General features: G+C 38.3%; 1 protein-coding gene across 2 annotated transcripts in view; it reads right to left on the bottom strand.

The window, feature by feature from the left end:
• The window catches only part of UGP2 (UDP-glucose pyrophosphorylase 2), a 54,410-nt gene that overhangs the window by 10,925 nt on the left and 16,133 nt on the right, over positions 1-27,352 (bottom strand). For both annotated transcript variants that reach the window (XM_023224027.1, XM_023224026.1), the window contains exons 2-3: positions 26,809-26,936; positions 25,297-25,404 (exon numbers count right to left, since the gene is read on the bottom strand). In XM_023224027.1, the coding sequence (XP_023079795.1) occupies positions 25,297-25,404; positions 26,809-26,922 (222 nt within the window). In that variant the 5' untranslated portion in view covers positions 26,923-26,936. The remainder of the gene's footprint in view (positions 1-25,296; positions 25,405-26,808; positions 26,937-27,352) is intronic.

Genomic DNA, 27,352 nt, shown 5'->3' with positions numbered 1-27,352 from the left:
ACCTATGTGTGTAACAATATTTACCACCTATGTGTGTAACAATATTTTACGCCATTTTATTTGTCTCCAAACTTTAAAATAAATTGAATCATACTATAAAGTAAGACCCAGCTTGTCATTACAGTATCAGGAATTTCAACAAGGCATATCACTGGGTTTGTTGTTGATATTTGAATATTCTATTTCAAATAGGGGTAAACATTATCTAGATGTAACTTGGAGTGAAAATTTTCATGTATAATCAATGTTTTATCAAAGTATAAATGCTTATTATAAAAGTAAAAATGCTACAATAGTTCTGAAAGCTATTAATTTTATGTATAACAATTAATGTTTTCAAATAATTCAATAAGTTGGAAAACAGAATGACAAAAAACATAAAACTCAGTACATTAGATAGGTATCTTTAGGGAAATATCCTTCCCTTTTTGAGGGAACAAATATTTATACCAATTTAAGTAATAACGTGAGGCAGAAAACTCTAGATTACATCTTAATTCGAATCTTTACAGAAATGTTTGGAATACTAACATTCATAGCATTAAACAAAGTGAGCTTTAGGAACCATGTTTAATTTTTAGCTATTTAATTTGATTTAGGACATAAGTCATCAAGAAAAAGTACTAACAGGCCAGTGAAAATGAATTAAAAACCAAATGTCAACCTTGCTGCCTTAAAATTTCACCAGGAGAAAATAGAACTCCAAAATCATACGTATTCATGCTAAATCAGCTTTGATCCACAACACCATAAATAACACAAAGTTCTGGCTGGGTGCAAGGACTCACATCTGTAATCCCCGCACTTTGGGAGTCTGAGGCAGGAGGATCACTTAAAGCCCAAGAGTTTGAGAACAGCTTGGGCACTATGGTGAGACCTTGCCTCTACAAAAAACAATTTTTAATTACCTGAGCATGGTGGTGCATGCCTATAGTCCCAGGTACTCGGGAGGCTGCAGTGGGAGGACTGCTTGGGCCTAAGAGGCTATACAAATATATTAAAAGCACATAAAAATGATTTATGTAGACTGCCAACCCTTTTAAGTAGGAGAAAACAAATATTTGCCCAAGTTCTGAGTCCTAGGTACAAAGTTCCTTGTAGAAACATGTTACTGGAAAGTTTTATTATAAATTTTAGTTAATGAAATTAAATGTGCTGCTTTTCTTTCCTGTACTTAGTCATGGAGACATAATCAGAGTCTGTTTTAATTGTGAAAGCACAAAACAATGATCAATTCAACAATGCTAAAAACGTATCTGATTGAAGAACTATTAAAGATAAAAGTGTTATGCAATTATCAGTGACAAATAGGGTGAGAGAATGATTTAGGAATCACCAACATTCAGTGTTTCACCCACACTTTTCACCTGCTGGCTATGAGCTGAGAGATGGTGGGCCACTCTCATCATTCTGCTTCAAAGAAAGGCTATCAGAGAACATTTGCTTATATGAGATGTTCACACAAGATGGAACGGCAGTTATTACATTTTATATAGGCCGTCTGCACAAAAAAAGTCCCAAAATTATGCTTTGGAAGTAACAAAACCAACACAGTAGGACTTACTAACAACAGTTCAATTACCAGAACCTGCTAAGAAGTAACCAACTTATGTGTCCTAAGCATGCAGACTTCTTACAAGATACGCTGTGAAGATCTTCCACTCATTTTGTTTTAGAGAAAATGTAAAAATGTATGTTTATGCAATGAAAACTGATATTCAGAGACACATTTGTCAAGAGAGCCATTACTCCATCGCCAAATTTCTAGATCCAAAAATCTAAGATCTCAAGTGATTGTGGGGAGGAACAAGTGCATGCTGAAATATTTTTGAAAACGCATACAAAATAAGGTAATATAAATGAGAAAGTATTCAGAAATTATCTGTCAACATGCACAAAACTTCAGTTTGTGAGATAACTTCAAGGAAATGGCATCATTGCCATAAATTAATGAAATTTACAAGCTCAGGATACTGAGAGGACAGAGCTTCACTTCAGTCAGTTACTATTAGAGAGGAAGGAAAACTTAACATCATGGCATCTATATCATAATCAGCACATTCACTACTAGCAAAAATAGTTGGAAAATATCTTGCTCCTCCAACAACCTCCGTTGACCAAAGTAAGTCCATTTACTGTTACAGATGTGCATTATGGTGACCGCAAACACAATCTACCAGATAACCATGCTGATGAACTATTGTTCTTGCACTGTAACATCAACATGTTAAAGCTTGGCTACTAAATTTCTAAATAGAACTGTAACAGCTGCAATTCCTTTGTTATCCCAAAAACTTACTCTATGATGGTGATCTAGATTCTCAGCCTCATATTGATTTTAACACTAGGACATTTGGCCTTCAGCCAAAAGGTATACTAAATATACTTCTAGTTTTAACTCAAATATCCCCAAGGTTGGCATCTTAAGAAACTGAGTTTGATTTTAAAATGTAATTCTGAATACTGTTCAAATATTTGGTATAAAATAAAATGAGCTGATCCACAGACAACATTCAGAATTCAAAAACCAAGTTAATAAAGACTTTTGGGAACAGGTCCTGGCAACTCACAATATAAAGACTTATTTACCATTCAAGTAAGTGCCAGATTTCTCTGTGATGTGTTGTATTTATAACCTTGCATGCTAAGTTAAGGGGGCAGAAAGTCACCCCACCTCTCAAAATGTCAAGGAACCATGGTTCTTTATGTGGTGCTTTCAATAATACCTTCTTGTCTTACTATATCCAACCCTTAAAAGCAGCTAATTAAATGTAGGTCCTGCTGAGGAATTTGTTAACCACAGAGGACTCTCAGAATAACTGTGGAAAGGAAAGAAGTAACAGGGTATGAAGACAGGAGAAATATTTAAAGTGGTCAAGAGAATGTTACTGTTGGAAGCCTCCAGGGGAGGTCTTTCACTGATGTTCCCTGACATACCCAGCCCCTACCCACCACCACCCCTCAACAGACACAGGTGTGCACAAAGGCACTAGTCATTCAATTCCAGGAAGCCAGGAAACTTTTTGTCTAAAGCTTATTACATGTTAAATTTGGTGGTAAGCACAGCTTTCCATCACACAAATCACCCTATATCAGCAGAGGTGCTCTTTCTTGGTGACACTGTCCACACACTCTCTACCAGGCACCTAACCAAGCAGTCCCACAGAGCTTTGTTCAGTTCAACAAGCCAAGGCGCTATGTGTTAGAAAATTGCTTAGCAACAGCTGAAGTCACAGAGGACACACCTAGTCACAGAGACAAGTTTTAGGCCTGCCTTCCACTTTCCCTAGGAGAATGCACAAAGACATTTACTCAAGCAAAGATGGCTAGTATACAGAGACAATCAGGGAGCATCACATACTGCTGGATACAGCCTCAACGTTACTCTGACTGAATCACTTTAGTCAGTCACTAGTGCAATCTTTGTGCTCTCAATCCTAATCACCCTGTTTCTCTCTTTCCCAAAACATGAATAAAATTCAGTGTTCTAAGACCTCCACTGCAACTAAACAGACAGGAGGGAAAACTCCACAGGTGAGGTGGGGCAAACCGCATAAGGCTCCTGGCAAAAGGTCCAGAGGAGGCCAGGCCACTCATGTTCTCCTCTCACTGGTGGAAAAGAATTGGCCAAATAGCTAACATCCTCTGGGGAATAAGTGAAAGAAAGTAATTGGCAATCTACTGAAGAACATGCTCTCAACGACATTCAGCCCTCTAGGATGTCAATGTAGTTTTTCTGCAGAAAGTGGAATGAGAATTTTAAAAAGATCTTTTTAAAACTATCTACCATGATCTGTACCTTGCCAAGTTTGTTCACAACTTAGTTTCCAGTTAGAAGAAAAGCCAAATTCATCACACAGTCATAGACACACTGTTCCCATTAGTAATAGGATAACCCAGTTCTTGGTAGCATATTTGTGCTATTTCTGGAGACACTGCCAAACACCCAAAGCAAGCTAACAGTACCTGCCCTGTATGCTTCACAAGGGTATGATTATTGCAATCTGAAAGAATTTTTTTTCAACAAAAGCAAGTTTGCTTGAAGGGAAATGAGCTGTGTAAACAGTTAACAAATTAGGAATGCCACTCCATATGTACAGAAAATGTTCCAAGAACACTGGCTTATTCACTAAACCCTTACTGCACAGGGTTTGTGTGCCAAATTCTGTGCTAGTCACTTTCATGTACTATTTCACATTTCTAAAGGTAATAACCAAAATCTAGATCATTTACAAGATCCTACAAATTTACTTTATAACAGAAAAGTCATACCTAGAATAATGTTTTTGTCCGGTTGTGTTGCCATAAAGGAATCCCTGAGGCTGGGCGGTTTATAAAAAAAAGAGGTTTATTTGGTGCACAGTTCTGCAAGCTGTACAAGAAAGAAGCCTGGTGTCAGTCAGCATCTGCTTCTGGTGAGCACCTCCAGAATCTTCCACTCATAGTGGAAAGCAGAGGGGAGCTGGTTTGTAGAGATCACATGGTGGGAAGCAAGAGAAAAGGGAGGGAGATGCCAGGCTTTTTTTTTTTTTTTTTTTAAACAATCAGCTCTTACTATAACTAATGGAGAACTCATTCATCACCACAAGGACAGCACCAAGCCATGCATGAGGGATCCGTTCCCATGACCCAAACACCTCTCACTTTGCTAACTTGCTAAATCCTATCAATAACATCAGTACTTCTTATCTGCACTCGCAGATACATGTGACACAACAGACCACTCTCTACACCTTGAAGTGCTCTATTCCCCCTTGACCTATGAAACACCATACTCTGTTTTCCTCCTCTTTCTGCCTGCTCCTTGAAAATCTCATTCTAAGTAGACCTCCTCTTCTACGCAATCAGCTTCAATTACTCCTGTCTCTATGGCAACATAACATACTCGGCTGCAAAGACAGAAGCCTGCTCATATGTGATCAATGACCAAGTTCTGTCAGTCTCATGACCTATGTTACTGCAGTGGTCTCTATGATCCTTTACTTCTTTCCAACCCACCCTCCATCTCTCAAGTGGCAATCTTTTAAAAAAAGAATTTGGCATGTTTCCCTTCTTATTGCATCATTCACAAAATAAAGCACTGGTACGGCATGGCAGAGATTATTAGCTGCCTACCCCAACATAATTTTTTTCCCTTTCACTTTAGAACCCTGACTTTCAGCTGGGCACACTGCCATCCAGAATAAAAGACTCAATTTCCAGTCTCCCTTGCAGCTATTTGTGCCAAAGTTCTGGTCAACATAATTAACTAGAAGTGAATTAAAAGATTTCCAGGAAGTCTCTGTGAAAGGGCAGGGTCTGTGCCATCTTCCTTCTTCCTGTTGTTTGGACTAGAGGCATGATGAATAGTGTTCATTCTGGTGGCCATCTGGACCAAGAGGAGATACTCTAAGGATGGCAGAGCAGCCAGACAGAGAAGCCCAAGTTTCTAATGACCACATAATTGTCCTACCAACTGTGAATTGCCTCTCTCCAGATCTATTGTATTATTCTGGGTTTCTCTATTCTATGTAGCTGAATCTAATCCTAACTAGAAGACAGAGTTTGCAAGGTCCTTAATGATTTGACCTTTTTTACCTTCCACTCTTTCTTCTCCTACTCCCCCTAACATGCTGCTCCAGGAACATGGAGCATTGGGTTCTCTAACATACCACATCTCTTGCTTGTAAGGCCTTGCACTTTTCCCCCTCACACAACTTCACCAACTACTTTATCTTTCTCCTCCACATCTCAGCTAAGACCGGCAAGTTACAGGCTTTATGAGTCAACAGGTACTTGTGAATATAAAAAAAATGGACCCTCTTTCAGACTGTTCACCACCCCCAAAAAATAAAATGTTTGCTTACAATTTACTTCACTACATTGGAAATTTCATTCACAGAATATAAAATTAATCTTAGTAAGAGAAGTCATTTATTTCCCAGTGAAAATTAATGTGCAAATAGAGTAAAAAATAAACCTTACCTCTCTCCAAACTAAGTTTCAATGAGAAGGCTTCTGTTTGGCTTGAATAAGAAGTTGATGCTGTGATGTGGTTTGAGATTATTACATGCATACCATCTTTAACTGCCATTTCATTTTGACTTTTCTTTTTGATGGTCACAAGTGCTGAAAACCCTAATGCGCTCAAAAGCAAGTTCCCACAACTTTTGTTCTGTTAGTTGTATGCAGCCTGTGCTACAAACACCAGAATTCTCTAAGACTCTGAGAACTGAGTGATTCACGTGTGTCCTGTATCTTTGAAAGTCAATAAGGTCATCTTTGCAGAAGTCTGCATCATTCATGCAGGATTGCACCATCCTGGATGTAAGGCTCACAGATGCAGAAGGTGAAATTGCAGTAATATGTGGAGCTCACTCTCTTCTGCAGCAGGACCAGAAGTGCTGGCTAGCATCATAGACACTCTACTGGCATACAGAGCATCAACACCTTGTCCAGCAAGTTTTGCTTGGCTTAGACATGTTATCATTTAAAAAACAGTTTCAGAAGAGGTTCGTAAATCTTTTTTTTTTTTTTTTTTTTTTTTGAGGGCACTGGCACACAATAGCTGGCTGTACTGAGAAATGTCTGAAATTGCAAGGACATGCTGAAGGGAAATTATGTAGTTGCTGTTTCCTCCATGACCCGATTCAATAAACTACATCAATTCCAACATGAATTATATCATTTGACAAAAGCCTCCTTTAAAATTGAATGAGGCATTAAAGTATAGTAACTGAGAGAGAACACAGGCTTTAATGCCAGGCTACCTGGGTTTCTTAGAATCCACCACTTATTCTGGCAAATTATTTAACCACTCTAAGTCTTTTTCATTTACTTCATTAATTTGCTATGAAGATAAATGAGATAATGCATATAAAGTGATTAACAAAGTGCCTGGCCCCATAGTAAGTACGCAAATGTTGGCTGGTATTATTATTGCTTCACTGATTCAGACACACTCCCTTCACCCCTACCCAACATTTGAACATTTCTGAAAACAGGATCCACCATATAACCAATAGGTTCTTACAATTAGTTGGTTGATTTATTTTCTTTTTTAGTGGTACATAAAAGGTGTAACTTAAAAACAATGGCCCAAATTTGATGAAATATCGTATTGAATTTCTAGGTTTCAAGTCATGAACTAGCTGAATGATCTCCCAGACATGGGCTTCAGCCAAAGTTTCTCTCCAGTCATGTGTAGCCTGAGGATATTAAGACAGAGGTCAATGAACTATGGGTCTGTGAGAGCTGCCACTTGTTTTCATAAAGTTTTATTGGAACATAGTTTACACATAGTCTATGGCTATTTTCACGCTTCCATGGATGAATTGAGTAATCATCCCCAGATTGTATGGCCTATAAAACCTAAAATATTTACTATCTTCCCCTTACAGAAAAGGTTTGCCAACCCCTGGTTTAAGAAAGTCTTCTGGGAAAAACCCAAGTTTTGATAGTATTTCTCCCTTTTCAAACCATGCTGCTTCTCCTAAAATAGCACCATACTGCCTGAGATGCCTCAGGATGGCCAGAGAAAAGAGGGTCTCTCTAAGGCTACATGTTGGCTTCATGCTTCCCCTGGCAAGAACACTGCCATATAAACAACCCCCTAGGGCTTTTGTATGTTCTCAGATTTCCCCAGGAGAGCAAAACCAGTAATATGTAATTGGTAACAGAAATCAGGCAGTTTTCAAAACACCAGAAAGAAAACTTGAGATTTAAAAAGGTTTTTGTGGCTGTGCACAGTGGCTCACGCCTGTAATCCCAGCACATTGGGAGGCGAAGGTGGGTGGATCATCTAAGGTCAGGAGTTCAAGACCAGCCTGGCCAACATAGCGAAAACCTGTCTCTACTAAAAGTACAAAAATTAGCCGGGCATGGTGGCAGCCGCCTGTAATCCCAGCTACTCAGGAGGCTGAGGCAGGAAAATTGCTTGAATCCGGGAGGCGGAGGTTACAGTGAGCCGAGATCACGCCACTGCACTTTAGCCTGGGCGATAAAAGCAAGGAGGAAAAAAAAAAGGCTTTTGTCCACTTGTGAGTCATCTAAAGTAATCAAATTCATAGAGACAGAAACCAGAATGGCACTTGTCAGGGGATTAGGGGAGGGGGAGTAGAAGGGAATGGGGAACTGTTCGTTCTTTAATGCTTCAGAGTCGCAGTTTTACAAGATGAAAAAGTTCTGAAGATTGGTTGCAAAATAATACAAATATACTTAACAACACTGAAGGATACATTTTAAAATAATTAAGATAGTAAATTTTATGTTATATATATCTTACAATTTAAAATTTAATTAAAAAATATTTTGTGTAAGTGTGTATGTGCAGTCACACATGTATGCCCCATCAAGGACCAAAAGGCAAAAGTATCACTTCCTTTAGAAGCCATTTGTGACCCTCATCCCTAGTAGTGAATCTGGTGCAACTCCTGGCTTCAGGCGCTACCGCCTCCTATCACAGCAATTCTTACAGTCTCCAAACCATCGGCTAAGTTCTCTGACTCTGTTATACGACCTTAAACTCCATAAGGGTAGTAACTGCCACTTGATACTCCCCACCATATTCATCACCTTTAACTAACGGGTTAGCTCCCCAGTGTTGGCAGCACTCAAACATTTGTGAATAAGTGAATAAATGAATGAAACAAACAGCTATTAATTAATGAAATCTGTTCTCTGAAAATTATTCCTTGTCCTACTTTTAAATCTTTAGTTTAAAACAAAAGTGGTTTGATCACTGATTAGAAACCAGATTACAACCACCTACTACTTTAATTCAAAAAATAAAATACTGGATCAACAGATACTATATACAAGTTTGATGAAAGAAAACCTAAATAGAAAACTTAGCTTTGCATAAGAAATTTTTTAGGTCACAAAACCAGTACAGGAATTACAAAGCAATCCCTCTGTAATAAACAAATAGAATGAACAATCACATATTACAAGCCTGGAAAAGTAAATTTCCTAAGAAAGTTTTTTGCCTTCTACCACTTATAATTTATAAGCAAAGCAAATTATCAAATCAAGTACATATTTTTATTTTCCCAGCTATTAACTCCCATATCTTTGGGGTTTTTAAAAATTAATTTTAGGGCCATGCGTGGTGGCTAACACCTGTAACCCCAGCACTTTGGGAGGCCAAGGCAGGTGGATCATGAGGTCAGGAGATCGAGACCATCCTGATAACACGGTGAAACCCCGTCTCTACTAAAAATACAAAAAATTAGCTGGGTGTAGTGGCAGGCGCCTGTACTCCCAGCTACTCGGGAGGCTGAGGCAGGAGAATGGCGTGAACTCGGGAGGCGGAGCTTGCAGTGAGCTGAGATCGCGCCATTGCACTCCAGCCTGGGCAACACAGCAAGACTCCATCTCAAAATAGTAATTTTAATTATTCTAAAATAAACGTTACTAACCTATGGAAAGGAAAACGTGAAGGCAATTTTTCCAGTGGTGGATTGAATCAGTTGACATATTCATAATCCTCACAGTCCAAAGGCAAAAAAAAATTTGCAACATTTTTACATGTAAGTAAACAGGTCTTTTCAAAGAGCTAGTTAGAAATCTTGGCACCAACACTGTCCTCCAAACAACTACATACACCAGTACTAACCCAATCATTCATGCTCAATATCCTTCAATATAATCTGCTACTTCAGCAGTTACTGAAGTCAGCCTTAGTAAAATTCTAAGCAAAAACTCTGTATTTGGGAGCCAGAATTATAAAACTCACTTATTTTCAGTCTAAATTTTGCACTGTATTCTCTAGGAAGCCAAACTTGAATAGTATGCCTTTTTGTTATATTAAAGCATCAGAGCAATCCAAAATCCAATGACCGATTACTACAAATAAAAGGTTAGTTCTGTATTAAATGTGTCAAACAGCAGTTAATACAACAGCCAATGGAAAAATGATCAACCTGCTAATAAATAAAAATCTAAAGAAAAATTTAGAAATTTAAAAATATTTTTCATCTCAACTGGCAAATACGTTTTGAAGTGATAATATTAAATGCTTTAATAAATACAGTGAGATTGGCAATAAAACAGACTGTAGGTCTCTACTCAAACGTCAACTTAGAGAGAACTTCTCTACCCAGCCTATCTAAAATATTACCTCTACCCCTTCATTCTCTGTTCCTTTATCTTTCTTTTTCTTTATTTCACTTATCACTACTTGAAATCACATTACATATTTTTCATTGTCCACTTCTTTACTAGATTGTAAACTAGAAACGAGATGAGTGGAGGGTTTTATCATTATGGTTCTCTACTAATATACATACAGTTGGTGCTCAAAAAATAGCTGTTAGACCAACAAATTAATATGAATGGGAGTGCAAATTGATATACTCTTTTTTTTTTTTGAGACGGAGTTTCACTCTTGTTGCCCAGGCTACAGTGCAATGGCACGATCTCAGCTCATTGCCTCTCAGGTTCAAGCGATTCTCCTGCCTCAGCCTCCCAAGCAGCTGGGATTACAGGCACATGCCACCACACCTGGCTAATTTTTCTATTTTTAGTAAAGATGGGGTTCCGCCATGTTGGCTAGTCTCGAACTCCTGACCTCAGGTGATCTGCCCACCTCAGCTTCCCAAAGTGCTGGGATTACAGGTGTGAGCCAGTGCGCCCAGCCTGATATACTCTTTTTGGAAAGCAATTCGAAATATATAACAAAACCTTCAAAAAGTTCATATCCTCTGAAGAAAACACCATTTCTGAACATTTATTCTTAGAACATTCAGAAATGTAAAGTTTTACATTTATTACACGGTTTTTATAATAGCAAAAAATCGGAACCAACCTACCCAACTATAAAAGAATCCCCAGAAGTAACACACGCTGATATACTCACCCTACACCATCAACTACAATATTTCCTTCAAGTGATTAACTGAATCCATTGTCTTATTTTCCACCATCAAGAAATTAAGAAAAGACATTTCATTTCCAAGGTTTTGCCATGCTTAATGATAGATGATCAAAGAACTGATCCTATGATGGCCGTCAACCATCCTTCCTAAAATTTCACCTAAACTTTGACATCTTAATGCCAAGGACATTGTGCAAAGCCTCCTCGGCCCACTAAACACCACATAATGAATACACACCATTTCTTTAAACATCTCCACCTCCACACAATATGAAAACAGGTACTTAATTATTTTAATAGCTTCAACAGTCCTCTAAGACAAGGCCTCTTACATTTATCTTGAGTTTGGTAGACACAGAACCTATAAACATGGTTGAAGTTGCTGGTTAAAGGTAATTCTACATATAACCTAGCGCTTGCAGTATGTGAATCTAGATATCCTTCAATAAAACTCATCAAACAAAATAGTCACCTAAGCATGTTCATAATGTTGTTTAGTCTCATCAACCTGACAGAGTAGAGGCCTCCTGCAATCCTGAAGGTTAAAGAATTAGCTAGAGTGTATCTTTGCAATAACAAAAATTTGTTAGGATAGATGAGGTTATTTATTTAATACAATGAAAACTGCAGACTAACAACATGTTTGATAAAGAAAATTATAAGAATGTAAATATGGTTCTTCTACTTGATAGAACATTTTGCTAAAAATAAAACAAAGTATTAAATTATTCATGAATCATAAATGAAATGTACATCAAATTAAGTACACTGATAACAAATATATAAACATATATTTAAAACCAAAGGTGAAGAATAAATATGAAAGTTATAGAATTTTAAAAAGAAGCACAATCTAGACTCTTAATTCCATTGTTTTTACTATGCCCAGCATAATACCTGACATATAGGAGGCACTTCATAAATATTTGTTGAATGTGTAACGATAGCAACCTTTGCTATAGTGGAGCCTTTGCCAGAATGCCTGGCACACAGCAAATGCTTTTATGAATTTTATCAATAATCCTCACTATCCTATGAAGTAGGTTTTTTGATTATTTCTACTTTTTATGAGTCAGGAAACCAAACTTAAAGCAGTTAAATAACTTGCCCAGTGTTACATGGCTAAGTAGCAAAGAGGCTAGGACAAATCTCTTAAGCCTGTTTTTTTATCTCACTGCCATTACTAACAAATTGAAAAAAAGTGTTAAATACACTGAAGGCAGAATGAATTCAAAATGTATACGTAGGCGGTCTTTGTAATAGTAGGATTTTTTAGTGATTTACATAGAGCTTGAAGTAATTTCTCAGATACCTGTTCACTGTGCACTTGGTTAAGATGATAGTTCTCTATCATAAAATTAGGGATTTTAAAACTATAAAAATTCACACAATAAACATCATAAATATACAGAAATTAAACTACAAGGTCAGCTATCCCTGATAAAGGGTGTTAAAAATAAAAAAATAAAAAACCAGAGAAATTTCAAAGTAGCCACTTCAATAACAGTGACCAAGAACCATGAGAAATCTGTATTTCCTATGTAATTTGGGGTTTCAGATTGAGGAATTTAAAGCACAGCTACTCCCTATTTGCTTCCTAAAAAATACACTTCACCTAGCCTGCTATAGGGCACAGGACCGACCTTCCATCCCCTGTGTTTTCCAGCATCTTCTTATTTCAGCCACAATGATCCCCCAATTGACAATGAGCTTGCGGCGTGGCCCCTACTTACCTTGCCTACCTTCATTTCCCACCTATTTGCATTCTTATTCTCCAGGAGTACTATAAAAATTACAGTTCTTAGAGCACCTTCTGTTCTCTCATGCCTGTGGGCCTTTGCATACCACATTCTCTTCAACCTGGAGTTATCTACCCCTGATTTTTTGGGCAAACTTTTACTCATACTTCAAGTCTCAGCTCTAACATTACCTCTTATCCTTAACTTGATTAGGATTTCAACAACTCACCACTTGCTCCTTCTCCTGCTACACTGAGCACATATACCAGAAACGCACTTATTTAATTATTTAAAACATCTGAATAAGTAGTCAGTTAATTTTAAAAATAAGTGCAAGCATAGAATCATGAAAAAGTTTTAGATATATTAACTATTTTAACTCTTTACAAATAAGCCTACACTCATTCACCAAGGTCTTTTGCTTAGTTATAGCACGAATCTGTTGACCAGAGCTGTGTGTCATATTTCTTATATAAGCCACATCAGTAATATACATTCTGTGATTTTCAGTTTCAGTTTCTTCCAAGTGGACCAAGAGCTTAGACATTTGTGAAACAATTTGCATGCAGAAGAATCATTCTAGATTTATGCAATTTTCCCAGTCTTTCATAGTTGTCACACCTACTCAACGTTTTTTTTTTTTTTTTTACTATTCATCTTTATCCAAGTTTCCCAAAGCATTCAACTCAGTTTTCATAGTAAGAGTTTTTTATTTTTTTATTTTTATTTATTTATTTATTTATTTATTTATTTTTTGAGACCGAGTCTTGCTCTGTCGCCCGGGCTGGAGTGCGGTGGCCAGATCTCAGCTCACTGCAAGCTCCGCCTCCTGGGTTTACGCCATTCTCCTGCCTCAGTCTCCAGAGTAGCTGGGACTACAGGCGCCCGCCACCTCGCCCGACTAGTTTTTTGTATTTTTAGTAGAGACGGGGTTTCACTGTGTTAGCCAGGATGGTCTCGATCTCCTGACCTCGTGATCCGCCCGTCTCGGCCTCCCAAAGTGCTGGGATTACAGGCTTGAGCCACTGCGCCCGGCCATAGTAAGAGTTTTTTAAAACCCATTTCACTAGTTTATATAAAATTTAATTATATTATGTCATTATAACCAAGATAACTAGCATGAACACATTTGAGAACAAGCACAATTAACTTTGGTGAGCAAGCCACTCACTTTGGTGGGAAAACATACGCATAATAAAAAGTAGACCCAAGGCCAGGTGAGGTCACTCACACCTATAATCCCAGCACTTTGGGAGACCTAGGCAGGAGAATCGCTTGAGCACAGGAGTTACCAGCCTGGGTAACACAGTGAGACCTTGTCTCTACAAAAACTTGGAAAATTAGATGGGCATGCTGACACATGCCTGTATCCCCAGCTACTCAAGAGGCGGAGGCAGGAGGATCCCTTGAGCCTCCAAGTTCAAGGTAACAGTGAGCTATGGTCACACCACTGCACTTCAGCCTGGGCAACAGAGTGAGACCCTGCCTCTTTAAAAAAAAAAAAAGTAGACCCAAGCATTCTGAGAATGGAGAACACCAGTTATTCTCTGTAGGTAGAAGCCAGTTAGTGAAATATCTCCTGAACCACATTCATAGCTACTGCCCAGTTGCACAATAAACATATTTTTGTGCAAACATCTCACTAAACCAAAAATTCAGAACTGGCTTGCTATTGCATGCCTGTGTTATTGATTCTTTCAGCCCTCTAGGCAGCTGGGCAGGGCTGGAGGCAGCCACAGTCTCCTTCCCAACTAAACAGTCTCTTGTATTTACCCTACTCATTTTCTATGTAAGTAACATGGGAAAATTTGGGAAACACTGTGTTATACAAAATTTTAAGTTCTTTAAGGGGAGTGACTGTCTTTATTTTTGCATTTCCAATAATTAAAATAGTGGGTATTTGATAGGTTTGTAGAATAAACGTAATGAATAAAGGAGACTTCGATAGCCTCACATAGTGACTACAGATAAACCAGAAAAAAGGACTTCAGACAGGGAGATGTGACTGTTAGGGGTAAGACTGGGCCAGAAGAGCACTGATGGGAAATTAGTCTTCTAAATTATTTTATTTATTTATGAATTTATGTTTTTTTATCTCTCCCACTAATATAGAGCTCTATGAGTATTAGGCCCTTGACTACCTTGTTTGCTTGTATCTCAGTGCCCAATGCCTATCACACAGTAGCTATTCAATAAATATTTGTTAAATGTATCACAGGAAGAACTTCAAAGAGAAGTGAGGGTATTTCAGGCTCTAAAGGAAGGAATGGAACCTGCTCTACTCTACTCAAGGAAAGACGGAGAACTGATGGAAAGGCCATACTTTAAAGACTTTCAAGTTGCTTTCGAACATCGATGGCAACTGGTGAGTGTTCTACAATACATCACAGTGATTAGGAATGCGGCTGAGGTAGACCTGGGCCTAAATTCTGCCTTATTAGCTAAGGAAACTTGTGTGGATAACTCAATCCCTTTCAGCCTCCACTGTGTCTTCCGTTATGAAAAAAGGATAATAGTGAGCTCCTAGAGTTATCTGAGTAACATGTAAGAAATACATGTAGAAGAGTTGAGAACAATGCTTAGCACATTAGTGCTGAATAAATGTTTGTTGCTATTGTTATTAATACTGTTGTTGATAAGCACATAAAGTATGCCACATTCTGTGCATTAGAGATAAAGACAGGGGTGTACTCCTTATTGTTACTACAGGATACCAAAGAACCAGGTCTTGGGGCCTATGTACCTGGTTCATCAGGGCCCCTTCTCTTAGGCAACTTACTCTTAACTTCAGTTTCCTCTTTTGTAAAATGACATAATAGTACCTATCTTCCAGGTCTGTTAATGAATATTAAATGAAATCACAAACATAAAGGATTCAGCACAATGCCTGACATATGAGTACCCAAACATTAGCAATAATCATTAACTACAGGATATAGAGCTTTGCATACATAACTTTTTACAAAGTTTTTAAAAAGGAAAAATGCTTAAAGCTTTGCTTCATTAAAAACCAAAAAAACCCTTTGAAATGGTGTTTCATGTTCTTTTGAAATAAGAGAATATTTTTCAATCTGCTTTTGGCATTAGGACTATATGTACAATGAAGACACCTGTCTTAAACAAGCCCGTCTATAAATAGAAATCTGTATTTAATGGCCCACGTCTACTTCTTTCCATATTTAGTCCAGTCATAGGTATTCTCCTTGTACATCCATGTTTCTTCTCAGCTATCTTTTATATATTTTCACTTTTGACCTTGAAAGAAAAATTCCATCAGTACTCTTAGTAATTACCTTGTGCTTTGTTTGACTCAGCGGGAATTTTAAAAATGAGATACAGGTAACAAATTAGCTTGGATAGCTTTATAATGTTTCTAGTTAAAAATAGTGTATCTTTGCAACTTTTTGTAAATCAAACTATTCTAAAATTAAAAGTTGATTTTAAAACACATATTGTAAGTTGCTTCTCACTTATTCAATGCTCATGTGTTAACCTACTTATAGCATTTTATTTCTTCCTCTTGATGTATTTGCCTCTCAAACTCCTGTAACTACTGCCCTTTCAATAAAAATTGTAGGAATTTCCAAAATGCTAAAGAGATATAAAACTATAATGCTCCCAACTATGCACTTTAAACCTGGAAAACTAGAGAAGAGATGACAATAAAAGAATTGGCAGAAAACTCAGATGAAAAAAAAAGAAATAAGTAAAACACTGTGGTTACAGATGGCAAACAATCCTACAAAGTAGATAGTACCTATGAAGAAAAGGTACCAATTGCTCCCTAAACCTTATTATAATCTAGAATTTTTATAGAAATTTTAAGAAGTGGCCGGGTGTGGTAACTCATGCCTGTAATCCCAGCACTTTGGGAGGCCAAGGCGGGTGGATCACGAGGTCAGGAGATTGAGACCATCCTGGCAAACACGGTGAAACCCCGTCTCTACTAAAAAACAAAAACTTAGCCAGGCGAGGTGGCGGGCGTCTGTAGTTCTAGCTACTCGGGAGGCTGACTCAGGAGAATGGCGTGAACCCAGGAGGCGGAGCTTGCAGTGAGCCGAGATTGCGCCACCACACTCCAGCCTGGGAGACAGAGCGAGACTCCGTCTCAAAAAAAAAAAAAAGATATTTAGACATTTTAAGAAGTTCAAAGACTTCTGAGTATTTTCTAAGTGTAAAAGGTAAAAGTGATATACAGATGGTTTAAAAAAATTCTAACACTACAAACAGATATGTATATTCATCACCTTTTTGTAGAAATCAGCTGAAGTCATAAAATTAGTCAACCTTGTGGAACATCTGACCCATATCCTTATCAGCTAAGAAGATAGTTTTAAAAAAACATTCCACTTTAGTATGGATTAGAAAGGACAAAGGTAGATGACTCAGGGAGCTGGAAAGGAATGCTAACAGAAATGGAGTTCCAAACACCAACCTGCTTACGACACAATCTGTTCCAGTAAAGTCCTTAGTAAAGGACTAGCTCTTTACTAAAATCATCTTGTATCTCACTTCTTGTTAGCCTACCCGTGGGCAAAAGAAGTTTCAGAATAACTAATAATCCTAAATGCCAAAAAAAAAAAAAAAACCCACAGCCTCTTGCATCATTCTGCTTATGCTGTATACTAGCCCTAAACTCTGAGGTATTGAATAGCCTGTGATTAAAGCAGTGTAAAATACAATGATAGTTGTTTTTTTATTTGAGGCAGAGTTTCGCTCTTTCACCCAGGCTGGAGTGAAGTGAGGCAATCTCGGTTCACTGCAAACTTTGCCCCCCAGGTTCAAGTGATTCTCCTGCTTCAGCCTCCTCAGTTGCTGGGATTATAGGCACCTGCCACCACACCCGGCTTATTTTTACGGGGTTTCTCCATGTTGTCTAGGCTGGTCTCAAACTCCTGACCTCAGCTGATACACCTGCCTTGACCTCCCATGCTAGGACTACAGGCATCTGCCACAGCGCCCGGCCTACAGTGGTAGTTTAATTATGTAATTCACATTGTTGGAACAGCTCCAGAGAAATGAAGGCGAGAATGGGGAAAAGGCCAGAGGCTTTATTAAAAACAAACTTCTATAAAAGGTTAAAGGGCTGGTATGGGTGTGTTAGACGAAAGACAAGATGACATAAAACAGAGAGGAAGCAAGGCTGACCTCTTTTTTGCATGTATAAATGAAGAAAAAGGCAAGATCTGCTTAGCTTGCATGTTTAAGGGAAAATCTATAAAGAAGCCCATTTCAAAGGGGCACAAGAAAAAGGTTGGAGATGATGGAAAAGTTCTGTATATTGATTGTGGTGGCAGTTACATGACTATGAGCACCTGCCAAAACTCATAAAAATGTGCACTAAGCGGGGGGGGGGGGCGGCGGGAATCCCAAAGCTATTAACAGCTAAAACTCTGATTAACCTTATGAGGTTTGCTTATCACAATGAAAAACAAAAACAAGCATCTTTTAACTAACTAATTGGGTTGATGTTTCATGATCATCAAAATTTTCAAAAATTGAAACCAACTGTTTGAGTTTTATAATGAAGCATGGTTTTACGATTTTGTTTCAATCTTCTCTCCCTCAAATGGAAATTGAAGTTTCTGATATCTCCCCAGTGCAACCCACCAAGAGAAGAGGGAGGATCTCAGTCTGGAACAGGGGCTGCAGTGGCAGGCAGACAGACTCAGCATCTGGCTCTCAGGGGCTTTCTTCTGGCTCCAGACATAGAGCAGCAGACCCATCTACCATATGCTCCACCACCAGAGAACAGCTACATGCTATTAAGTTTATTATTTTTAGACACCTACTACTCTCAAAGCTTTTTTCTCTTTGATCATCCCTCTATCCTCAGGGAAATCTTGCCTCAAGGTTACCCCAGGAGTCTAGCCTAATGCCAGAAAGTCTTTGCTGAGCCTCAAGCCAGTAAGATCCTTCCACGGCACCCTATGGACTGTTCCTTGCTTGTTCTGTAGTTAGCTGTTTCTGGACCCATTTCCTCCACAAACATGGGGCCAAAATTCTGAAAAGAGATCAAGACTTATTTTTGTAGCACCAGCAACCAACTAGTGCCTCAGAGAGAGAAGGTACCCAAGAAATGTATCTTGAATGAGATTCTAGGACAGTACTTCTTATAATCTTTACAGTTCATGAACCCCTCTTTGATAATCAAAGTCAGGTAATCTACTCTAAAAATGTACATTTACACATAGTTTCACATATAATTTTAAGAAATCTATGAAGGGACTGCAATTCCTACAAAGACCTCCCAAATTGAGATGTCTGGTTAAACATTCTAGTCTCATCTGAGCTATACAATGCAACAAGTGAAGTGTCAGCTGTTTAAGTCTAATCTAGAACAAAAAAATGAATTAGTAGGTGATCCCCCAAGTAAGAGATGTCAGGGAAGAAAAGAAGTAGACATGGGCCGCCCATCCCATTTTATACAAAGATTTCCCCAGTATCTGTATTAAATAAAGATAATGGGGCCTGGCATGGTGGCTCATGCCTGTACTATCAGCACTTTGAGGGGGCCAGGAGTTTGAAACCAGCCTGGATAACACAGTAAGACCCAGTTTTGTACAAAAAAAAAAAGATTGTTATAGTTAGCCAGCCATAGTGACACATGCCTGTGGTTCCAGCTACTCAGGAGGCTGCAGCAGGAGCGTTGCTTGAGCCCAAGAGTTTGAGGCCACAGTGATAAAATCATGCCACTGCTGCACTACAGCTTGGGCGACAGAAGTAGACACTGTCTCCAAAAATGTATATATGTGTTTTCATTCCATTGTAAGACATATGATACACTTAGGGAGTAGAATACCAAACTTATCTTTATTAGTTATCACTAGCCCTGTGACACATGAGTTGAGGTCTAAGAAGACTATCTGTGGGGTAGAAATTGGAATTGGAGTGACTGGCAATGTTCAAATAGTAGTATTACCACCTAAGCTCACACTCTGATTTTCCTAATAAATTCAATTCTGTGGAACTGAACTGTCCTCTACTTTGGACACAAAGGCAGTAGAGACCCTGGTCCAACAATAATACCTGGAGTCTATCAAATCAAATATGTAACTGCCATTAAAGTTCCATGTATTTACTATTGCTATTTCTAAAGTGAAATTATAGACATGTAACCGGAATGGAATGAATAATTATGGGCTTGTTGTCAGTTCCTTTATCAGGTCCCCATTTCTGAAAGTCCTGTACACAAAGGAATGTGAAGAAAGGTAATCCCGAGGGAAATTCAAAAACTGTTTAATTCATCATGAAATCAAAAACTGAAGCTTTGGCAATATTTGCTAAATTAGTATTAGTATGTTCGCTTAGGATCAGTATTTCTATACATTACTGTTTTAAAACTTTATGTCAAAGAAACGATGAGACTCTTTGGTATTCAGCCATATCCTCAGAGCCATTTCTTTAAATGCCACTAATTCTTTTCTGTGGAATACTTTTTAGAATCTCATTTGTGTGTGTATCTCTACATACACACAAAACAAGTGTCTAAAGGCTTTATTACTGGCTAGTTGCAGCTGGGAAATCTTCACATGCTCAAAGCAAATCATCCTATATGGCATACTATGTCAGATGCTTGGCCAGACTGCCTCAAGATTTTTTTTTTTAATGTGCAAACTTTAAATGCACAGTGTACTATGGTTCACTTTCAGAAAAAAAAAAAAAAAATGCTATGTATCTGTACACATAAACTACAAGTTGCTCAGACTTCCTTATAAACAAACAATAGCTTTTAATGTTTTTGTATTGATAGACTAAGAAAAACTCTCAGGCCGGGCGCGGTGGCTCAAGCCTGTAATCCCAGCACTTTGGGAGGCCGAGACGGGCGGATCACGAGGCCAGGAGATCGAGACCATCTTGGCTAACATGGTGAAACCCCGTCTCTACTAAAAATACAAAAAAACTAGCCGGGCGAGGTGGCGGGCGCCTGTAGTCCCAGCTACTTGGGAGGCTGAGGCAGGAGAATGGCGTAAAGCCAGGGGGCGGAGCTTGCAGTGAGCTGAGATCCGGCCACTGCACTCCAGCCTGGGCGACTGAGCGTGACTCCATCTCAAAAAAAAAAAAAAAGAAAAGAAAACTCTCAGCAATTTTATGGAAAACAAAAAATCCATTGGAGCTAAATACCACATTGATGCATGCTATTCTCTTCATGCCAATTCTCTACCCTATGACCACATGTGACTCCTCCCCATTCGCAAATATACCTTCACTCTTTTGATCATAATGAAAAGTTGTGGGTTTGTTTTTTTTTTTTTTTTTTTTTTTTTTTGGACACAGGATCTCGCTTTGTTACCCAGGCTGGAGTGCAGTGGTGAGATCACAGCTTACTTTAGCCTCAAACTCCTGGGCTCAAGTGATCTTCCTACCTCAGCCTTCCAAGTAGCTGGGACTACAGGCACATGCCACCAGGCACAGCTAACTAAAAAAAAAAAAAATTTGTAGAGGCGAGATCTATGTTGCCTGTGCTGGCAAAAAAGCCTTCTTTAGAGAATATTTTGTATAGAAATGAAAATACATCATCACCAGGGGTCAGTGACAGCCATGTGACTAACAGATTTTAAATTAGCATTCAACAGAACCTGTCAGCTCCAATACCTTCTTGAACAGCCCCCATACTTTCTCATAACTCTGATCTATTTCCCATTCCTCTCCATGCCCAACATGTAAGCTTGGCAAGGACCAAGACACTCTCATAACCTCTCTGGAAAACAATGAAATGGTCCAATGAAGCTACACATGCTGGCTTGTCCTTCCTTGCCCTAATTTTAAAACATTAACCTTAATATATATATATTATTATATTATATAACCTTAATATATAAGGTTCTATAACTCTATAAACTGGGTTCTTGTTAGCCATAATTCAATAAAACATGAACTCAAAAGACTTCTCACAAAACATCTATGTACTCACCGAGAGCTAAAATGAAGCATTCAACACAAAAGGTAAGAATGAGTAAAACCTCACAATATCAAATTTCAATGTCTATCTATAAAGTATGTCCTTCAATCTAGTATTTATGAAAAACTATTTTTATCTAAAAAGTGGTTAAGGCAGGAGGATCACTTGAGGCCAGGAGTTTAAGACCAGCCTAGGCAACATAGTGAGACCCTGTCACTACAAAAAAACAAAATTGGCCCGGCCTGGTGGCACATGCCTGTAGTCCTGGCTACTCAGGAGGCTGAGGCAAGAGGATCCCTTGAGCCCAGGAGTTCGAGGCTGTAGTGAGCTGTGGTTGTGCCACTGCACTCCAGCCTGAGTGACAGAACAAGACCTCGTATCTAAACGAAAATAAAAAATAAAGATAAAAATTCTAAAAGTGATCATCTGAAATGACAAAGGCGTATGAGGTCAGTTTTCTGAGAGCCAAAGAAATAAAGAAAGCTACTAAAGATGTTCTGAAAATACATACGCTAAAATGGGGTCAGTAAACGGGCCAGAAAATAAGTATTTCAGGTTTTACAAGTCACACTGTCTCCACTCCAACTATTCAACTCTGCCATTGTTGCAAAACAGCAGTTATAGACAATAAGTAAATGAATGTGTGTGTGTGTTCTAATAAAACTTTACTTACAAACCAGGTGGCTGACTCTGCTAATTGTCAACCCATACACAAAAACATAGATTAATTGGTATGACAATGTTTATGTCACACCTTTGATACAAGGCTGACATGAGAAATGTTACCCTAAATGGCTGTTCTTCCACAGTAATTTCTTTTCACTTAGGAATATAAAATATTATTTGTATTTTTTTAAAAAAAGACCTATGTTCACTTTTAAAAATTATGTTTTGAAAGGAAAATTGACCTCTATATAATCTCTAAGGCCTGAGAAAGGAAACCTATGGGAAAGAGAAGAGTGGGAAGAGGAGGCTGGAAGGAGGCATCCAATAGAACCAAGGTGAACAAACATTAACCCACAATTTGTATTCTCAGAGCTATCTACAAAAGCTGGTAACATGCATACTGTATATAAAACACATTTGTGCCCTCAAGAAACTCATGACATAGTTGAAGAGCACACTTATTTTTTGCCTCTGCATTCCAAAATTTTCAACATTAAGGGCATACAGGATTGCAAAATACATTTTTTGAAGAAGCTTAAAACTTAGGCTTCAAAATAAAGACTTTTAATGAAGACTTATACTTTTATAAACAGAAAAAGACCGCATAAAATCATATTACATCCAGAATTTGTTTTATATTTCTATTCTTTTGTCCTACATCAATTCTGTATTACTATCAGTAACTATGGCTCACTACATGGGCATAGCCTCCTGAAAGAATTTATCAGAACTTTCTTGGGAATGGGGTAGGGTAGTACTGAATTGAAAAAATCCCAAGGTGATTCTGATTCCTCTTCTCCTTCCTTCTCCACCCTCTGAACCCCACTTCAAGGATCCCTACTATATATCATGATCTCTCAAAGTACAAGATAGATTTCTCCACTGAAAAAAATTCTTGAACCTTAAAATATACTGAACATAATAAATCTGTGTGCCTTCCTTCAAGTAGGCTCTATCTCCAAAAAGTTAAGTTTGTATAGTAGAAAACAAAAAATTCCCAGGTCTGCAGGCAAGAATTAAGACCAAAACCACTGTCAGGAACAGTGGTTCATGTCTGTAATCCCAGCATTTTGGGAGGCCAAGGGAGGCAAATTGCTTGAGCCCAGAAGTTTGAGAACAGCCTGGGCAACATGGCAAAACCCCATCTCTACAAATAAAAACACAAAAATTAGCCAGACATGTTGGTAAACACCTGTGGTCCCAGCTACCGAGGTGGCTGAGGTGGGAGAACACAAGCCCAGGGAAATAGAGGCTGCAATGAGCCTTAAGCATGCCATTGTACTCCAGCTTGGGGGACAGAGTGAGACTGTCTAAAAAAAAAGAAACTATACTTCTATACCCAGGTCCAGGTCCATCATAAACTATATAAGGGAGGTTACTTAAATTAGGATAATTCCTAAGCAAAAGGTATAAGTGTTTCAAGGGGGGGGGGGAATAAATAGTGCCTAAATTTATTATAAGTTTAGGCTGTTCCCAAACATTTTAAAAAATCTGACTGAATTTATACCTACTTATTTTCTTAAACAACATACCTATCCAGAAGAATTCTCTTCTAACTCTTTCTTGAAAGAAAATACTATTAAATCTACTACTTAAAAGTAGAAAAATAAATCACTTCATTCACAAGGGCCAAGGAAAGCAAAGACCAAAATAGCAGACGCTAAAAATGCATATTGTAATTATTAAGCATTACAGCCAAGAGGAATTTTAGCTTTAACATCAAAAATAAGAGACTCTTCAGAGTGAACATTACGTGAGATTTTTATTTTTTGGCTTCTTTTTTTTTATACTAAGAATGTCACGCATAATTTTTAACAGTTTAAGAACTGAAAGACATTTTCCACATGTGCAAATAAACATACTTCTAACTAGGCACTATATATTTAATTTTCTCATTAGGAAAAAATAAGAGGGATTCCATTAGCTTAAGCTATGATAGATAGTGTATAAATTAATGAGTGAAGCTGTATTCCAATAATACTTTACAAACACAGGTGGCTTTCAAGCAATAAGTTTGCCATACCCCTGCTGTATAAACAGCCCAATTTTTAAACCAATATTAGATTATGTAAGATTATAGACATATAAAAAAAGATCTATATTTAATTATTCCACTGTTATCAAGTATTTTCTACCTGCAGTGAAATGTGCCAAAAGAAGCAGGGTTCTAAAGTGCTAAAAGGACAGGGAAGAAAGCCAATGTGTTAACCAAATTCTTAAACAATCACTTCATTTAGATCATCCATTCAACAAGTATTTGCTCAAGACACATGAACCCCTGGCTTCGGGATCTAATATGAAAGACAACACAGTTACAAACACGACTAATTAGGCTGACTAAGTGCCACATGATGGTAGAAATAACCACTAACATTTGCAAAAATATTTCCACAGAAATTAAAAAAGCTTCAAAATAACCCTGTGAAGTACATAAAGTACTTGGTATTATTCTCATTTTACACAAAACTCATAAGCAGAAGAGCTAGGATTTGAACCTCCAATACTACTACTCCATACCTTCACAGTGCAGCTTTCTGCTAGAGGCTGACAGAGGTACATGCATTTGAATAGAACCTCCAAGAATGGACAGTATTTTGATAGAAGAGACCCTGGCATTCCAAGAAAAAGCATATACAGAAGTCCAGAAGCAAGGGAATACAATGTGCGCAAAGGTAATGCTAGGCTAGTTCACATAAGGCAGATGGGAAATAAGGCTATAAAGATGAGTTGAAAGCCAGAAGAGAGCATTAAGGTCTGGCAAAGAATCCATGACCCTATGGGCAATAAGAAATCAAATGTTTTGGAAGAGAGAAGGAAGAAACAAAGTAAACGAAGCTCTTATGGTATATTTAGTACTTTGCAAAACAGTCGTTTCATATCCAGGGATATTGGGTACTGCCACAGGGAGATTAAACTGTTAGAGGACCTCAGCAAGACTCTGAGAGGTCTAAAAGAAGAGAAAGGAGCTGAAGCCTGTCTCCGTAGTTTCAGGATGAGGGGTCAGAGAATTTAAAGAAAGTCCTGTCTTATTTCACATGATGATTGTTACAGGTCCCGTACACTACCCTACCCTCCTAAGTTAAACCAACATCCAAAATTACCCTAGATTTTCCTACATTTAATCTAAAACTTACCGAATCTTCAGGGGGTCTCTGGATTTTTCCCCAATCCACAGAAGGCCCCTTTTCTTGCAAAAATCTATGAAATAGCTTCCGAAATCCATCCAGGTCTTTTTTAGTGTGCTGTGAAAATAGAAGTCATTGTTACAACCAGCAGAATGCTAAATATTTAATAAAAACATAAAGACAGATACAAGTTACACATTTAAAATATCTTTGAATGAAATTCTTATACCATTAGGACATGGAGGGAGCAGAGATTTTTTCACATCCTAAAAGCTAATAGAGGCTGGGCATGGTTGGTGCACACCTGTAATCCCGACACTTTGGGAGGCTCAGACAGGTTGATTACTTGAGCTCAGGAGTTTGAGACCAGCCTGGGCAATATTGCAAAACCTGGTGTCTACAAAAAAAAAATACAAAAATCAGCCAGATGTGGTGGTGTGTGCCTGCAGTCACACCTACTCGGGGGCTGAGATGGGAGAATCACTTGAGCCCAGAAGTTGAGGCTGCAGTGAGCGGAGATTGAACCACTGCACTCCAGCCTGGGTGACAGAGTGAGACCGTTTCAAAAAACACAAAAACAAACAAACACCATTTGTTTAATGGGAATTCCAACTGGCTCTGTATTTTTTTTTTTTTTTTGAGACACAGTCTTGCTCTATTGTCCAGACTAGAGTGTAGTGGCACAATCTCGGCTCACTGCAACCTTCGCCTCCCAGGCTTAAACCACCCTCCTACCTCAGCCTCCCCAGTAGCTGGGACCACAGGCCCACACCACCATGCCTGGCTACTTTTTGTATTTTTTGGTAGAGACAGGGTTTCACCATGTTGTCCAGGCCAGTCTCAAACTCCTGAGCTCAAGCAATCCTCCTGCCTTGGTCTCCCAAAGTGCTGGGATTACAGGTAGAACCACTGCGCCTGGCCACTACACTTACTTACCAATATCTTTCTCTACTTCTAAATGAAAATTAATCTTCACTAAAAGAACAAAGAGAAATAAAACACAGCTAGCTTCAAAACATTAAGTATAAATTGAAATATAAAAATGAAAATACTAACCCATTGCTTTATAAGTAAAAAAGTGAATGTCTCCCAGTTCTGGGAAACTTCTATTACAACTGTCAAAGTAGCATGGTTCTATCAGAATTGACTCTTTGGAAACGGCATGCAGGACATATGAAGCTAACCTCTCTCAATTCCAACTGAACACAGGTATGCATTCCTCCACCCAATGACATCAAAACACAGAACAAAGTATAATTTGGTTCTGATTATTTTAATGACTTTGAAAACTTCCTAGGCTTAAATGAAAAAAAGATGATGGATTTACAAAGGGCAAATGCTAAAAGCCCTTAATTGTTAAGCAATTCTATTTTTTTTGTTGTTGTTTTTGATGTTATCGTACATCTTGTGCTGATTTGAGGCTGGATGATGATGATCATCACTGGCAGTAACTCAGCATGAAGACAGATGAAGCGGGAAAAAAAAAAAAAAAAAGAAAAACCACTGTAGAGACCTCCTTACCTCAAACTCATGTGATGATGCTGTGGTGAGTATTTTTTCTAGTTCCTTCTTCACAGATAATTCTAGCTCTTGCCGAATGACTTCTTGGAACTGAGAAGCGCCATCTTGAGACATTGCTTTGCTAAGATCTTAAAACAAAAATATAAAACCATCAACTGAAAACTCCAGGAAGCCACTCAAACAGCTGGTAAGCTATAACTGATCTATTTCTGGTATTCAGCAAATGAAAAGGGCTCAGTCTCATGGTCCCCTTATCCTGTGGCAGTAATTCAGTGGTGTCAACTAGTTAGGACTTGTTTCACTCCAGTTTCATATTCTCCACTAAACAAGAACCCCTTGAAAGGTATTGGCAATTCCAAGGTGCCTCTACTTTCCTGTATCAACATTTTCATTTTAAAAGGAGAAGGGCATAGGGCTGCCTGCCATCTTCTGGTTCCCAATTTCAGCTAAGACTTACGTGTGTCAGACTAGACTTTTAATGCTTTTGGCACAGCTGGGCACTTCTGTGACAGATGGATCTCACTAAAGGTGACAGAAATTCCTT

Source organism: Piliocolobus tephrosceles, chromosome 15 (genome assembly GCF_002776525.5).
Source record: "Piliocolobus tephrosceles isolate RC106 chromosome 15, ASM277652v3, whole genome shotgun sequence".
NCBI lineage: Eukaryota > Metazoa > Chordata > Mammalia > Primates > Cercopithecidae > Piliocolobus > Piliocolobus tephrosceles.
Note: the sequence above shows the minus strand (reverse complement) of the source record. Positions and strands in the feature narration are given on the sequence as shown.